An 18,738-nucleotide genomic window follows, 5' to 3' on the forward strand; every position below is an offset into this window, starting at 1 on the left:
TTAAAGCTGTAGTGTTCTACTGAGTGAATTTTATATCAATAATGGGCTTTTTTTCCATGCAATACTGGGTGCTAAACATCCAAATGAAAATTGTCTTGTCTATAGAGCAGTTAATCACAACCATCAGTTCTAGTTAATCATTGTGGATTTCAATTGTCCATTAAATTGGTTCTCTGTCAACACCATTTTAGCACTGTATAAAATGTTTCTGTGGGAAAGCCCTTTGCTCATTGAAATTAACACCTACTCAACACACAACAATAAAAGGGTTTGGGTTTTACACAGCACTAAAATGTTGTTGCCAAAGAGCTGCTTTATGAGCATGCAGATACCTTAGCCCCAAGACAATAAAGATATGACTTCTGTATCAATAACTACCACTTGTATCACAGTTGGGATATCCTCCATATTTATTGTCTTTACCTTTACAAAATTGTACTTTTGTAACAGTTTATAAACTAATTCTTAAATAATACAAATTTGGTGTTAAAAATATAACATGTTAAGTAATAAAGAAGCCTTATTGGGGCACCCCAATAAGTTGTGTTCTACTTATCCTCACATTTCTGGCTGGGGTACGCACCATGGGTGGTGCTGGAGTCGGCATAATGGCGGTAGGTGGGATAGCGTGTGGGAAAGGAGTAAAGGTGTGCTGGTGTGTATGCTGATGCGTGTGCTGGTGTTGGTGTTGATGCTGGTGCTGGTGAAACTCGGTCCTCAGATATGGAGGTGGGCCTAACGATGCACCACGGTCTGCACTCTGAGAAGCCAAAAAGCGTGTATTCAGTTCTTGTCTGAGAAGGTCTTGCTCTGAAATACAGTAAATATAACAAATAAATAATATTACTGACAAAAATCAATAGAAGGGCAACCAGGTTGAAGCATGTAGGATGTACAAGTTAGGGGGCAGGAGAAGACACAGATCACAATAGAACCCTGTTCTAACCACCTGCCCTCTTTGGCACAAAGCGCACAGGACAGCTATTCGCCTGTCCAAAAGGAAATGTTATTGCATGACATCCAACACTGAAAGTATATCATTTAACACCAAGCAACCCCAACCCAGATATTCTGCAAAAATTGCCATGTTCCTTACAGATATTATAAAACCAAACAACACTTTCCCTTACGGTATATTTTAAGCATTCGTTTTATGTTGCTTTTTTCACAAATATCTGTTCCAGTCTAGCAAGAACCAAGTATATAGTTACATAGTCCAGACTGAATATCCACTGAATCCACTGAACCCCTAAATATGTATATGTCTGCCCACATGATCTGCCTAGCCATGTGGATAGAAACATTAGAACATCTAGAAGATCTTAAGTTTTCTGCTGCTGACCACTATTTACTAAAGAGCATTTATTTTTTGTTACATATGTAAGGCTGCATATAAAGTGCATAAAGTGCAATATGCAACAAATCTGTTTTATACCTGAGTAAGTGCTGTTAGCAGGATGTCCTGGAACCTGAAGTGTCCCTGAAGTCAGTGGTGGTGGAGGAGGTAAAGCAGTGGGCGGGGCAAACATATTGGGGTGGTGCTGGTGAGCAGGCGGTTGGAGAGTGGGTGTAAACCTATGCAAAGGACTGTGGCTTGGTAAGGACAAAGGATAAGGTGATGTTGATGGATGATGACCCAGATGTGAAGAGGTTGCTTGACTTTTGGCTGGAGTGCTGCTTCTGCTGCTGCTGCGGAAAGAAAATCACGGATAACTTAGTCAAAATGAGAAATCTTGGTAAATTAAGGAATACGAGTTTCCAAAACTTATCAAACTGCTTCTACTTAAATACCAACTGTTAGTGGAAAAAAGTGTCTCTTTTCAATTATTTGCTTTTATAATTACTCAGAATATGACTAAAACTTAAGAATGTTTCAGCTATAACATAGAATATCAGTAACAGCAAAAATTTGTCATCAGCTCTCAGAAACAATATAAGATAACTAATGCAGCAAATTATTGCATTTAAATACTCATAAGAGTAGTGTGACGGAGCAATGTAATTGTTATAATTATTGTTCTAACTAGTCATGGACTTTTAAAACAATAAATGCTTGGTGGGTCCTTGCTGAGTAAAACAGTGTTTGAATCAAATATTGTTGCTTAATAAATACTAAGGGACAGCTTTACATACAATCGTATTTTTTAAATGAGAAGTGGTAATGCCTCATAATTATAAATTTCTTTCAGGATTTAGGAAATAGACATTTACAGAATGAAAAAGATGACCCACTGACTTGCATTGACTTGCATGGCTGACAAGCATTTTGTTCAACATTAATCACCACTGTTGAAAAAATCTGATAGTATATAAATCTGGCATGGCAACCATCACCAGACAATGAGACCTTGTGCATTTCTTGTGCATTTTGCGTCTTTCCCTATAGGAAAAAATGCACTTTGAAAAAAACAAAACAAAAAGGCACTGCACTTACGTGTCAATGTAAATCTGTGGTCTCTTTTGCTTACATTCTACAGGCTTGGCCTATATCAGTACACTTATATATCTTTCAAAAAATGTCATGCGGAATTCATATGGACATAGAAACCACATCTGATAGTTTTCCAGCCTATTATTCTAAGGTAAACAGTTTTAATTCAACAATCATAACCCGCTCTGACAATTAGGATTTGTGAAATTAATGACTTAAAATTCCACTGCCGTAAGCCTGGTTAGTCTTTGATTGTTTAAACCACAAATATGCTAGAAAGAACAAGTGATAACAGCTATTGTAAATAAGCACAATGTGGTCATTATTTTTTCACGCTTTACTGCAAAATTACCTTTTACCAGCAATTTGCAAATAAAAAGTGGTTTACATATGCAGTTTATTCTGTTCCTGTTGCTTACTACATATCATATATCAGGGAGACATGTCAAAATAACTATGTATTAATCTTGTCTAAGAAATGTTTACCATAATTCATTCACTTGAACCAAAAAATTGTTCTAAGCATATTTTTTCAGGTGGTAGAATGAACAGTTAACCTTTTGCACATTTTGACAGGGTTCACTTCTCTAAATTTATATTATTGTCATAAAAAATTGCATTTATAAAATCTAGAAAAAATGCTGGGAATAACATACAATTGCTGAACTAATACAGTTTTAGCCTACCTCAAACTGTTTACACTTAAGCTGCTGCTGTTATAACTGCACAAAGACTGAGGCAAATTCTGGGACGGAGGGCGCTGTTGCACTGTTGGAGGGCTGGGGAGAACTGGGGTCTGGGACAGCAGCTGGGGCTTTGGTGCCTTCTGTACTGGTGCTTGAGGTTGCGATGGTGCTTCGTGATCTAGAGTAACATGAGGAAACTCAGACTGCGTCTGTAAAGGTATCTCCGTGCAAGAATCTAATGTGGGTCCAGGAGAAACTAGGATAGGCCGGGATTCCAAATCAGCATGGACAACAGGCAAAGATGGCAGGATTGGATCCTTTGATACTAAAACATCAAGCTGCAGCTCCTTGTCGCTGTCTTGGCTCTTCTCTTGACTTCTCTCTAAACCTGACACTTTCGGCACAACTTGACCCGTTGCATTTTTGCTGCCACGTGTTGTCAGTAACCTGACACCCAGCTCTGTATCTAGAAAAACAAACAGTTGAAATAAGGATATCTTGTTTTTTTATATTGATAGTACATATCTTGAAGGATCACAATACATGTTAATAAACCTGCTTAAGACAAGGGAATGCACATGCTGGCACCATTGTTCCTGCAAATGCTATGACCATAGATCCTTCGTTGTCTATATATGCTTCAACAGCTTTTTAGACATGACCCCTTTTGGAAGAAGATGAGGATTGTGGTGCTATAGGAGGGACAAAGGAAGAAAAAACATGACCAAACTGCTAGTAAAGACTACAGGGATCAATGAGGCTGAAAGTGTTAGTTATGAGATTCAATACATATGGAAAATAGAGAAAACAAGTATATTACATGCTCATTCATTCCTACGAGGTTAGATTCGCTTTTTTTTTTTTTAAAGAGCTCTTTTTTGACCGTTCACCCATGAGAATGCATAATTTATTATTTTTAAAAAGTCTCCTTGGTGTAGAAAAGGATCCTTGCACTCCGCGCCACTCTTTAGGGAGAAGCAATTCTAGAAACAACAGTCCCATGGGCTGCCAGTGACAAACAACCATCATTTGAGAATCAGGCTGAACAGGAAACGCACACATGAATGTATGTCGTAGCTCACAGTTAAAAGATTTACAAATCAGAGTTCAACCACTATCACATCAGCAAAAGTGATTTGCCCAATTTCAGGCCAATCTCGAAAAATGTTCAACATTTTTCTGCAACTTTTAGCGCTAATAAAAACAAATTAGGAAAGAAAATGTGATTGTTAGTAAATGGCCTCTATAGTGTTTTATTTAGCTGTGTATTTCCACTGAAAGGTAAACCTCAACCACCATTTATGCTTTCTACCGATAACAGGTGATTGCCATTTAATGGTAGGCAGCTTAAGTGGCAACAGAAATTAAAATCCACAGAATACAGGAGCTAGTTTTCTGATTGGCTAACTAATAAATGCTATGTACTGATTTGTTGCTATGGGTTACTAGACCTAAAGCAAACTTCACACCATTATGCAAAGAATCCTACTGGAAAAAAATGATCACATAACAATAGTTTCCTTTAATTCTATAACAAAATATACCTCTCTGATACTTTCCCATTGAGGCAAATTAATGTACTTGTATTTAAGCAAAAACACAATACGACTTCTGGTTTATCTCTTTTTCTTCAGCTAACTATGGCTCTATCATTAGGACAGACCACATACCGCTTAAAATAACTGAAACCAACTATATTATCATCACCTGAGGGAAAACACTGTCACTTCCTCCTGCTGTCATAGCTGTCCATGAAAATTGTGTTTCCTCAGCTCATATCATTAATTCACACAGGCTATATTGGGCTTATAAAAGAAAGAACCACAAATTAAATGTATTCATTGGTGAAAGTTGGAGAACAATGTTGTTTCAAGGGATGCAAACAAAATTCTTTCCATCAAATAACAGCAAATATTAAGAGAACGTCTAAAACCTAATACGAAAAGAAGCCGTTGTGTTCCCAAAGCTCTTTTCTTACTGTCCCAATGGGTTATTTCTAAATCTGCTTACACAGGTAAAGAATAATGAAATATATATCCTAGCTTTAATTAAGACTCTAGGGCTTTCTGAATGAATGCATTCTGCGCATAAGTGGAGTCTCGTGGGATTTAATTTGTCAGTTTTCCTAATCTCCATAAAAAGAAAATATGGTAATGATAAGCTTGTTTGAAAAATTGGGGGGGGGGGGGGGGGAGAGAGGGGAACCACATAATCTTCTGTCGTTATGCGACAACAATAGGTATCTTCATATCTGTGTGTTAGAGACAGGCTTTGCACTCACTTGACAGAGCATGTAATTAGAACGCCAGTAAATGGGCATGCTCGAAGGCTATGCAGACACACAAGTAGTCGAGGTTGAGCATTTATATACTATGCACAGCAGAACTAAAAGCAAATGTTATTTTTGCCACTGATTTATGGACCTTTGGCTTAACACCTACTGTGACATATTACAAATGCCTGGTGACATTCGGCAGGAGGGAGCGATTCATGATAAAATGAAATAAAAGTAAAGTCTGTCAGAACAATAAAACAAAAAGGCAGGTTAAAAAGGAAATCACTAGAGACATAATATGAAAGCACTTTTAATAAATGATCCAAACTGCCTCCAAGAGAGTCCTGAAACCCCAGCGTATTATGCCTAGTAGTGTGTCTGTAGCACAAGGGGGAGGCAACCAACAAAGCATACAGATGTTCTGCCCACAGTACCAAATGGCAAAGCCCACCCAATGAGGTGCTAAGAGTTGCATTTTTTTTTCTCTTTAAGAAAAATAAGTGTACCCACATTTTAAAAGGATTAAAATAATGTGTTTAAAATAGAGCACTGGACATAGAGAATGAATCCTTTTAACCATATTGCTCCCCAATCAAAAAGTCAGGGTGCCATTTAAATACCAGAATAGCTCCAGTTCATTGGAAAGTGAATTTCATTCTACAATGAGGTGTACTTTATTAACTATGCAAGAGGTAAAGGGTTGGACAGAAATGAGGGAGGAACTTATCTTTGCACAACTGCCTTTGAAGATTTCCTAGTTTTTAGAATTATAGAAGAATCTGTGTTTTTGAGCACTGCAAAAGGGGAATATAAAGCCCCATATCCGTATGTGCTTATTTTGTTAGAGGTAATGCACTGGGCTGCTTCCCATATTAGAATATACCTCTGACTACAATGAGAACAGTCCCAGACTTCATGTTTCTGGTGCACGTACATATAAGCTGGTACCAGGAAGCTGGCTTTTAGTAGTATTAAGGGACCATAACTAATGCTGCACAGGACTGAGGTGCAGTTTATTAGGTGTATATCACCCCCTTAAAAATCGCTTATTCGTGGATAGAGAATACTTGACAGTTTTAGTGTATTTCACCAGATAGCAAGTGAATCCCATTCATTTTAGCACAGATACATTTTCTATGATTTCTTAAAGTATTCATTTAACAACTATAATTTGCTGTCAGATTTGCAATTGGAAAGCACTTTGTTTTGAGCAGTAACTGTGCTGTGAGTATTTATTAAAGCAGACTTTCTTTGTTATTAAATAGGCTGGCAGTGTTCCCAACACCGAGGCTCGAGGCAGGGAAATTAATATGCTGACATTTAATGTTAATAAAGGGCCTGAACAATATGCGCCTCTTCAAACTCCTTGTTCATTTGGAATTTAATTTAGAATGAAAATGTGCTCCTTGAGATCAGCTGTGTTGGTAAACATGTATTAAAACTGACACTCGCACAGCCTATACTTAATAAACTTTTAACCAATGATAACGAGTGACAGGAAATTTAAACACAAATACACTCAAATATATGCTTTTTCTGAAACATTTAAATACAAGGCTTTTTAACTATATGCAAAGGCAGCTATAATAAAACATGCATACAAAATGCATCTGTATAATGCATCTCTACAGCAATCTGAAAATATGCACAAGAGTATATTCAGGTGATAATTGTGGCAGCCACCCAACAACCCTACAAGCAGTACTAGGCCAACACTAACATGCACCCAAGGCCCTTATCCTGCCCCAGGAAAACCTAGGCAATCCTTGGTGACTCATTTCTTTCTTTCCTGCTACTCCACCCCCATCCACTGCCACTGTTGCTCCCCAGCCATTTTTCTCTTCCTACTGAGCAACACTACTACTGCTCCCCACGATTTCCCTCTCCCCACCCTCGATACCCACTGCTATAAGAGTCAGAGTTAGAGGAGACAGGAAAGGGGTGTGCCCAAATTCCCAGCACCTCCCACCATTGAATCATAAGCACATGTCTCTTCTGCCCTTCCCCTAGTTCTCTAGGTAGTGTGAGAAGACCATGGCCAGATCATCATTTTAGATGATATATCAACATGAAACCCCCACCCATTTTAATTAAAACAATACCTAAATGAGAAAATTACAAAGGTTCCAAAACTTGACAATAAGATGTTTACTTGGCAGCCTATTCAATTGTTTATGTAATTTCTGTCTAGACCTATTCCTGCGAAAGTCCAGGTCTTGCCATTAGTCTCTGTTATCCAGTTCCTCTGAAATGCACAATCTTCCCAATGTTTCATTTTACAATTTAATTAAAAGAAACACAATCCGGAATTCCAATTTCTGCTTCTACCCAGTCAATTGAAACTAAAAAAAATAAATGTAGCCAAACTCACTGTTTATCCAAGTCACATTAATTTCCACTTTTTAAGGGGGAACTGGGTCTTGGCAAAGTTCAAAGAAATGTCATCATGAACATGTCATAATGTGTAAACATTAATTATAATCAGGAAGGTTGCAGAATTGGCCTTCTCGTTTTACTGAGACCATGGAGAGTAAAAAGTGCTCTATAAAAAGCTTATTATTTCTGGAAAATAATGTAATATAAAAAACCAGTATAATATGTGTCATGAGGACCAACCATTTCCCTCCTTTTATAATTCTAACAAAAAAAAAAGAAAATATTTGTTCAGAGTACAGAATCCCTTGTAAAAGTAGGATTTCCTAATATCTTTTTAGAAAGTCCATGGAAATAACACTACTTCCACAATACCTGCACAATGCAAGCTTACCAAGAGCTACAGCCAACAGCCATACCAAGCCTGTCAAAAGCCATACCAAGCCTGTCAAAAGCCATACCAAGCCTGTCAAAAGCCATACCATGCTCAATATGACCTTTTTATAATGTGTGGACCTAGCACTTGTGGCCCAATCATATAAACTGTGTAAAAAAATAGTTTACGGTAACTAAAGGTAGGGGAGCAATTATCGGGAAACCTGTCATCCAAAAAAGTTTAGAAATATGGCCAACACATACAGTATCTAGTATAATTAAGTCTAAAACAACTGGACTTTTTTAGACTTATTTTACTAGACACTGTATATTATGACCTGGATGAATGGGAATCTTCATAGACATGGCCAACACAAGTAAATAAACAAATTAAATTTTTTTTTCTTATTGGCCTCTTCTCTTTAATATGATAATAACTTTAAAACACTAGTGACCCAATGCCACAATGAGTGCTAATATGCTAGTATATGTGCCAGCATCCAGTGGGCAAATTGGTACAGAGTGAACTGTGGTTAATTCAAATATATTTATATAAATATAGGATTAAGGGAATAGGTTCTCAGGCCTCCAGAGTAATGCAGATATTTATGGCATCCTCCAAGATAGTACCAGTGGATCAGTAAGTGGTTGAAATTCTGACCATCTGACATATAGCTGCAGGTGAACTATTATCAATGTATTTATTTATAATTGCCAAAAGCAATGACATTTATAGACAAACTTAGAGAGTCCCTTGGTACATAAGAGAAAGTATTCACATCTGTTCTAAATTATCTGCTCTTACATTTCCCCTCGATTACCTTATAGGGTTTACAAACCAACATTATCAGACCAGAGACCAAGTAACTTGTTTGTAATCTAAATTTTTCATCATTTTTCTTTCCACTAAACATATATTATAATGCAGCACACAGTACAAAAATATAATGATGAATAACTGTCTCAGCTAATGCAAAACAGCAGGAGTTTGTAATGAGGTTTAGAGAACGTTTACATCAATTTTATCAGCTGCTGAAAGATTTGCTCTTTTAACCCTTGGAGGATTCAGCAGTTTAACTGTGTGGAAACAGGGCATTTGTTTAACAGGTAACAGCGCAGCATGCTCTTTACAGGATTCTTCCAAGGAGGCCACCACCTGCACAGAGTAAATTTGTTGTGAAATTACGCGTATAATGGAGCCCTTAGACACCAAACAATATGCTACAGAAAATGCCTAACCCAGATACCTAGGAACACAACCATGTATTCTACAGTATGAGCACCATACCGTGTATCTTTAATCAGTAAGTCAAAGTAAAAGATGAAAAAGGAGCAGCATAACAGGTGTTTGTGTATAATGTTTGTTTATCATAAAACTAAAAATTACACACAAACAATATAATTTAGAGCTCATTGCTAAAACTACACCTGCTTAGTCTCTTTATGTACTATGGCATTGCGTGGGTTCTACAGGTACTATTTACCCTTATGAATCTCACATGTAGGGACTGAGCATTATGGGTGGGAAAAAAAAGATTAAGATTACGAATTTGTGGTGACATGGGAGGTTAGAAGACACAAAGCCTATACTTTACGCAGGAGCACAAATGACTCTAGTTTAGTGTTGTCAACTGCAAGGGACCAGATGTAGTAATGCAATGGATTGTTATGGTTTATGGATAGCCCAGTGTTTTTTTTTACTGCAAAACGTTAGCAAAATGTTGCTCTTATATATCTGCATATTGCAAATTTATACAGCACTGATGTAGTTGTAGTATTGCAGAAGAAAAAGCACCATTTCACAGTAATATCTGGTTTGAAAGAAATTTATCATCAACATAATATGAAATATTTGTGTATGGTATTAAGCATGCAAAATCTAACATGATTTGGCTTCAAAGGATTAAAACATATTACTGTAGTGGTTACACTGTAAAAAAAAAACCTCTTTTTCAATCATCCTAGTTCCTCTGTCCACGACCATTAAAGAAATACATTTAGACTTAGTTTGGGTTTTAAATGATTAAAGCAGCACATAATTGGAACTGCAATGCACTTCCAATACATATTCAACCAAAATTTGACAAATTAAAGTAACAGACTTAAAATTATTGGATCCTCTGCATATTTCTTTATCTGCCCAATACTGGACACAGGGCTGCTGCCTGAGAGATAAATAGGTAATACAACCAGTTAAGTTCTATTACTTGGCTTTTGTTATATATTCAGTGTCATAACTGAGTTGGCTTAATACAGAAGAGGAACAGAAAAGGATTAAGGCACAGTTAACTTATTCTTTTCCTAGGGCACCATAAGAGGTTAATAGTGGAAAGGTGTTATCTGCAAAATGTTTCTTTCTCAGCACCATGAATGACATAAACCTGCCAGGCATGTAGAATGTAATGGGCCAATCCATCTACATTATACAAAAGACAGATTAGCTTTTACTTAAATACTCTTGTTTCTTAAATTTCCTCCTTGTCATTTTGCCAAAGGAAGCTCTTAATCTTGCAAAACAACCAGAACACTTTCCGATGTCTGCACAGAAACAGAAGACAAAGAGCTAACGTAGAATTGGAAGACGAAGCCAAGGTTTTTAAGATAATCTTGAGATTTTGAGGCTTTATATGCGCAGTTGGATCACGATGCACATCTGCAATTACTCTTCACAGGCAACAGAAGAAACAAAGCTCTTTTCACTAAGAACTGTCAGGCTTGGAACACCGTTCTATTCCGCTCTGACCAGTTACAAGCACACTTTCCTAATTGCCATTTCTATCTGCAATCTCCATTTGGCAATTGATTAAAGACACTTGTCTATCTGATGGTGACTCATAGCAGTGAGGTAAATTCCTGAATGTCACTCCCTATTTTTGGTAAAGGGTGAGATTACAATAACAACATTTAAAAAAAAAAAAAAGAAGTTAGCTAAGTGGTTTCAAATGTAGCAGGCCGGCTTCCAATTGGCATTCTTGAATGCATGAATGGAGAATTTATTTTGATAAAGTGCAGACAGATCTCATTAATCTATGTTTTGTTTAAAAGAACATTGTTACATAGAGCACCTATTAGAAAAAAAAGCTCTGCAAAATGAGTATTGCCTGTTCTGACTTGGAAACCTGTATTTCAAGTAGAATTATGGGCACTGAAGAGTGTAAATTATTACTTTTAAGGTGCGTTCAGCTCACATAGCTGTGTGGTCTACACATAAATACGATAAAATCATTCCTGGAAAATGATGCTGCAAGAATCTAAAACTATAGACCTTAAGCCAACAATTGGATCAAATTTGGGGCCCGTGCAGTGCCATCAGTCATACCCCATGTAAATTGTCTCTCATTTGATGGATTTTTCATCTGGTCCAATCAATATTTGAATGTGCCCCTCTCAGATCCTTTGGAAAGGCAATGATTTTAATCCTATACAGAGGCCAAAAGGCTGTAGGTTTAGTCAATAGCTGCCTGCCCCTGTATGTCGATATCACTAGAACCTTTTTTTCAGAATAAAAGTTATTATTTAGTGACACAAAATTTTACACTATTTGTGCATTTTCTTAAGTTATGCTTCTCCTTTCACCTCCTGTTGCTTACTGTTGGATGGACTCATCCAGATTTTATAACTGTATAAACATAATAAAAAAAGGATATACTAGCCTGAATGTAAAGTTTAGAAGCAAACAAGCATCTTTGAACTTTTATATGTTTGGTTTTTACAGACTATAGAACTGAGTTATAAAGTTAAAAAAAAAAAAAAGCTTATTGTCCAAAATTCAATATATATCAAGCTATGATTTTAATTTGCTATGAGACAAAACAACATAATGAGGGTTCTAAATAAAAACATATATGTTATAGTATTTAATTCTGATGCACATCATACGCAACAGACAGGGCAAGACTGTACTAAGTTTTAACTTTACTCTTTCAGCCAACACTATTAGGCACGATTCTAATCCCCAGTGGTCTGATCCAAGACTTACACAAATGACTTTAACCACATTTGCTTTAAACTATTTGTCAGCTTTCACAATACGCAAGTGCTGTAGTTCTCCTCTGATCATATGAGTTCATATACTCTGCAGAGAATTTAAGAAAATAAGATAAATCATATGCAACTATTGGCCATGAATTTGTTCTCTGTTAACATTACAATATGTGCTAGATCCTGCAAGGTATAAATGTTTACATAACAATAATTTGCATCTAATTATATAAACTTTAAAGCCGAATAATGCAGATATAGTACCTGTATGGACACTAGTATTTTGTTAGCAATGCTTTGAGAAGTAAAAACTTTTCTTTTAGCTTTAGTTTAAGACATATAAAATATACTTATAATTTTTTTTTTTTGTAACTTAAGTTTTTATTGAGTTTTTCAGTGTTGAATATATAACTGGTGGACATGTGCATTATATACTTATACTTTTTTAAGACTTACTCATTGCAATTCTGTCTACTAGGTAACAGGAATCAAATAATTCATCTGACTGTTACTACATCATACATATATATATATATATATATAAAATATTCTGTGCTGTACTCTTCCAGTTATTCTCCTTCTAAAGTGTTATGCACTGCCTATCTCCAGTCTATTATTAGGACAGAATTTGCTACTGGATATAAATACAAGGAATACAAGATAAGGAAACAGCAGTTAAGAAATATAATAAAAAGTTTAAATGTTATAACATAAAATTGCAGACCAAGATCTGCAAAGCAGCAGCTATAGAATACAGAGGTCGTTAGACAGCAAGTTCACCAAAGGGTACATAAAAATCATTAGACTCATTAATGGAAAAACAAAAGACCAAGCAAAGTATACGGCATGCCAGTGGGAGACACTCAGCTGTAACACAGATGGGGCCATAGTCAAAGAATGCAGGTGGGCAACTCACAAAATTAAGGATGGTAAAAAAGGTAAAAAACAAAATGGACAAAACAGCTGAATGCACAAAATACATAGTAAAATTATGTCTTAATATTTTCTGCAAGCAAACGTGCAGTAAGTGCCTAGAAGAACGTTAAACTAGCAGTTTAAAGCTTAGTTGCATCCAATAAAATTCGAAAACAGGCCTAACAAGGTTCTGATTTCCTGGCTGTGTGTAAACTGGAAATGTTACATTTTATTATTGTTGATGTCTTTTTAAAGCTTCACAAATGAGTAAAGCTCTAAGAATTCTTCACTGACTTTATCATTAGAAGCAACCTTGGGGCCACAGCGTGCACCATTTTTTTCTATGTTCTTGTGATTTTCTGGTGGCCACAGCAACACAGTTTGCCGCTTGACCATAAGGAGTGTAAGCCAGAACAAAGTCTATAGTGATTCATCCTGTATTTTCGATTGTAATAGAGCAAAATGCTTATGCCTGCCCCAGGGCTTCTATACACACCTACAACACTCTTGTAACAGATGCAAAAACCAGGCTTTAGCAATGCTCTAGCAGCCCCAATAACAACAGGTTCATACAGACTTTTAAGAAAGAACACTTATTATAAATGTATTAATATATATATTAATTGATTTAATTAGTATATCATAGTTAACATAAAATTGTCAAATGGAATGCAAAATTCCAGTACATCCAACAACTCATAAGAGAGAGTAATTATGTTCTTAATCAGTACTAGCTTTCATCATGTAGTGGGCAGAGTATCCACTATACCACTAACACTATTTTTTAAAGTCATATAATAGTAGTAGTGGCACAAAAATTGCTTAGAGCCCTTAAAAAGGTGCTGGGACCCAAAATCAGGACCCAGAGCTGTTTAGAGTGGGTCCCCATTAGCGCCTGTAAAAATTTGCTGTTTCTCACTACAACAGAAAATATGAAATAAAATGTGTTGAAGCTCTACATGATATTGAGCAAAGTAGTGTAGCTCTCAAAAAATAAAGAGCTGTGGCTTTGTTAATGTGTAGTTTAAGGAGAATCTAGCCATTTTGCTTACAATTAAACATTCAATCCTTATTTAGGAAATGCTTTTACTTTACTACTTGATATAAAATAATAACAATTTAAGCCACAGCCCTGGAGATGAATTATATTGCTATTGTAGCTTAAAGGTCTAAGAACTAACGCATGTCGGCATGATATCCTGTGTCTTATGTAATGGTTACACTGGTAATAAGGTACTTTGCTCTGCCAAATGCACTGGGTCTCTAATGGAAAATTTATCTGATGGTAACTCAAATCCACTATGCACCTTATTAAATTGAGAATTAATTGCAAGGTACTCGATCTTAGGTGTCTGGTGCTTGTTTTATTTTATATATTTAACAACGAAAGAAAGCCATCCATAAAGTTATATTTGCTTTAGGAAAAAATATTATTATATATATTCTTTTTCCATTTTAAATATGATCTGCCCTTAGTATTATGGATTTCCACATCACTAGTATCTGTTTTCTGCCTAGTAAGAAATAATTGATGAAGAGAGGGTTAGGGCAGGGTTAGGGAACATTTAGTTCTAGAGCTGTTGCACAGACACTTGGCCAAGAACTCAAGAGACCCTGAGAATTGAAGTTCTGCAATGTCACACATTGTATTATTTTAAAAAATATCTATCCTTTTAAAGAAAAAATGTCATTCATACAATTGTGCAGTTACTGCTTCCAGTATTTCAGTGAAACTAAGGAGGGCACCATTACAAATCACTGAGCTTGAGTTAAAAAAAATTACATTAGAATTTTGCTGGCTAATAAAGGAGTATAGGTTAAAAAGTCTAGCATTTTTAAATAGTGTCTCTTTACAACTGCTACAAGTTTGACATACCAACAGTTATATGACTCATGCAGAATTATTTCTGCTCAAAAAAATGTTGCAAATGTTTAACACATATCTCCCAGCCTTCATGATTTATAAATTAGGACATGCCTCAAATCAACCCATGCCGAGATGTAGTCACGCCACCATCCTGCCATTGTGACACACAAATCTGGATTGTCTGATTTTTAACATTTAAGGAGTAACTGGTAGGCAAAGCTATGTTCCCTTTGCATATTACTTTGGTACCCATACTATTTTGCTGGTTTCCAAAGAAACCATCAAGGGCTTCATCAAAGTTAATGCCATGAAAAACACTTCATTAGCCTCTTTAGAAACATGCTTAATTTCCTACAATAATCCCCACTGCTAGAGTTTTTTAAGCTCAGCAGGAAAAAAACATTAAACACATGTTTTTGGTTTAAGAATTGCCATCCCTTTAACTAGTTAAAGTGCTTGTGGCACTCTCAGGGTTCAGGCAAATGACTGAACTAATCTGGAATTAGCCAACTAAATGCATATTTTAGAACACATAGCTCTATTACATTATGCAGTTGCTTATTTCATTTCCTTTTAATGCATAATGAGTAGATGTTTTAACTGTCCCGAGATTGACTTGGTACTCAGTAGGTCACTGCTGATACATAAACATGAATATTTAAATAACTTTCAGTGCCTGCTTATGCTGTTTTCCACAATTTCAATTTCATTTTAGGCTAATTAGGTAATAAAGCGGTCATAAAACTTTACATCAAAGGCAGATCAATAAACTGCTCACAGATGGATGGTTTATGAAGGGTAATGCCAACAGCTGTATAATACTAAAACATTCTCTGTTATGACAAAATAAACATCTCTCCTGTATGTTTGAAGACAAACTTGAAGGAAATTAATGAAAATAATGCTAAAACTAGTACTGGGTTAATTAGACATTATACAGACCAGTTACAGATGTGTAAAAAGGTGGCTATTTTCTGGGGCCCCTTTTCTCATTGCCCTATATTTGCAGCTGAAAGCAAGTGTTGAATTAGCAGTGTGCAGAATAACTTACGCCAATATGGATTACAAAAGATAAATTGCAAAGCCAAATACATACACTACTTATAAATAGTGTTTATTTTCCCGTTTAGGACTTTCAATTCTCTGGCATTTTCCTTGAACCATGTTGTTTATTACAGTCTTCAATACATTTGTTTTCTTTGTAGATTTATTACTATGGGGTGTTTACCCTCATTCAATCCAATTACAAACCTTCATGAAAAAGGTTGCAGACACTAAGCTAAACATACCTCATTCAATTGGTTCCAGATTCAAACTACTACTGGAACACTGGAGTAAGCAGCCCTGTATAGCATTAGCCTAATGATGCTAAACATGCTCACTCTCTATAGGAAACATAACTCTGTTACTTTTGACTTCAGTTATGGCTGGGCCAAGAATTATTTAATTCACAAAGTAACAGATTAGCATCCATGAGTGAGTCTTACATCTTGGGTGGCCCAGGATGATAGAGAGCCCAGTAAAACCTACATGTGACTTGACCATTGGGATGATACTGTATGGACATGTTTGTACTGGCATCGCTAGACTTCATATATTCTTTAAAGAAGAAAGAAAGGTAAAAACTAAGTAAGCTTTGTCAGAAAGGTCTATGTAATACAGCCAAAAGCACTCACAGTAATGCTGCACTGACTTCTCTGTCAAAAGATTTCTTGTGTCTGTAATTCATGTGCCAGAGACACGCAGCTCTCTGCTCTCTCCCCTCTTCTGCTCCCCCCTCCTTCAAGAATGCTAAGAACTCACTCCCCCCCCTTAAGGAATGTGGATCTGAGCCAATCAGCAGGAAGCTGACTCATAGTCTTACAAACTGCGCATGTACACTTGGTCTTGGTGCAGGAGTGAGGCATTATGGGAACTTTCTTTACACAGCTCAGCATTTTTCCTCCTGTTTGGCTTCAGATCTTCTGAACAGGTGAAATATGGGGAGACTTAAGGGCACTATTGAGACAACTGAAGGTATGCCTGCAGCTTGAGATTAACTCTTTATAAGCCTTTCCTTCTCCTTTAAATTTTAAATGTTCCCTAACACCTTTAGATTGCAAATTCTTCTGAGCAGGGTTCTCTAATCCTATTTTTATTCTGTAATTCGCATTTGTTAAATTATTATAAGACCCCTGTTAGTTATAAATGATAATAATTTAAAGCAGCATTTAAAAATACAAGTAGACAGTAGCTCTGACCAGGGACGAGTCCAGATACATATAATCAGACCAGAGCTTTTCACATTTTCATGTGGTTGTCCCTTTTATTCTCAATTTGTTTTGTTCCAGGGATTCATTTACTTTAATTACTAACCCTTATTGTACCAACAGTTATAAAATATTGCTGTCATATTATTTAGCCCCTCTGTAGACACATTGTGCATTTTCACGGGAGTGTCTACATCCCTGTGTAGGTCTCCCATGCACTTAGGCAGTTAATGTTTATGATAAAATGGAAAGGTGATAGAATAATTAAAAGCAAACAGACTACAAATCCAGCCAGATGGCAATATGCCTTGTTTGCACTGTGACTACATCTTCTCAAGGTAATACTTGAACTATTATTGTTGATAGCGAGGTGATGCAATGTTGCTGCAATGTAATTGCTTGTGTTCTTAAGTTACAACCAGGTGTTCAACCAAATAACCACATTTTATGTTATGAAAAAAGGGTCTTAATGGACTATATCCTTCTATTATGTTAAATCACTGGGTAAAGCTCGTTGTATGTTATGGCCATTCCATTAAACAAAATAAGGTCTATTCACATTAAAGTGAGTCTACGTAAATGTTCTATCACCAGATAATCCCAAATGAACAGCTCTCTAGAAAGAATAGTACATTTAACACTTAAAGGGATACTGTCATGTTTTGATGGTATACTTTTAATTTCTACATTACACTCTTTACGTAGCAAATAATTCACTCTACCATTTAAAATTTTATTCTTGAAAGAACAAATGTATTTTTTTAATTGTAATATTGGTGTGTAGGCAGGAATCTCAGTGCATTGTTATCTTGCTACCTTCTGCTTTCTTGCTACCTTCCCACTGTTCTACTGATCGACTGCTGGGAGCAGGGTGATATCGCTCCAACTTGCAGCTCAGCAGTAAAGTGTGACTGAAGGTTATCAGAGCACAGGTAACATGGCTGTGGCACCCTGGGAAATAAAGAATATGGCTAGCCTTATGTGAAATTTCAAAATTAAATATAAAAAATGGATTTCAATGTAGGATTCTGCTGGAGAAGCTTATATGATGTATTTAAAAAAAAAAAAAAAAAAATATTTTCTCATGATTAACATTACCCAAAATTAGGCTCATCTTTACTGGTATTCACTTGCTGCAAATTTGATTCATAGCTGACTTTGAAATCAAACAGCCCCAGTTAGCTGGTGGATTTACCAGCTGCTTTCAAACTTCACAACTACAATGTATCTTAGCATAGCACCCATTGGGGCTTATTTGCAAACATATATGGATATTTTTTATCAGGACAAAAAAACAAGCTAAAACATCTAATAAGCATACCATTTTATGAGTATAGAACTATAAGAATAAGAAAAGCAAAATAATTGGTTGCTGTGACTTGCGCACTTTCATATTCGCACACAGGAAGACTTTGTTAAAGCACCTCATATATGCAAATGACAACATTCATTATAGCGCCAGTTGAATCAATCATGATTTATCTGTAAGTTAGCAAATCCCCAGAGACAGCAGTTAAAGATGACAAGAGTAAACATCCTAATCCTCATATGAAATAAGACCAATTAAGAGGCAGAAAATGTTACTT

General features: G+C 36.1%; 1 protein-coding gene across 1 annotated transcript in view; it reads right to left on the reverse strand.

Moving 5' to 3' along the window:
- The window catches only part of auts2 (AUTS2, activator of transcription and developmental regulator), a 68,651-nt gene that overhangs the window by 25,266 nt on the left and 24,647 nt on the right, over positions 1-18,738 (reverse strand). The window contains exons 4-6 of the mRNA XM_031896219.1: positions 3,118-3,583; positions 1,436-1,689; positions 584-810 (exon numbers count right to left, since the gene is read on the reverse strand). Coding sequence (XP_031752079.1) covers positions 584-810; positions 1,436-1,689; positions 3,118-3,583 — 947 coding nt within the window. The remainder of the gene's footprint in view (positions 1-583; positions 811-1,435; positions 1,690-3,117; positions 3,584-18,738) is intronic.

Source organism: Xenopus tropicalis, chromosome 2 (genome assembly GCF_000004195.4).
Source record: "Xenopus tropicalis strain Nigerian chromosome 2, UCB_Xtro_10.0, whole genome shotgun sequence".
NCBI lineage: Eukaryota > Metazoa > Chordata > Amphibia > Anura > Pipidae > Xenopus > Xenopus tropicalis.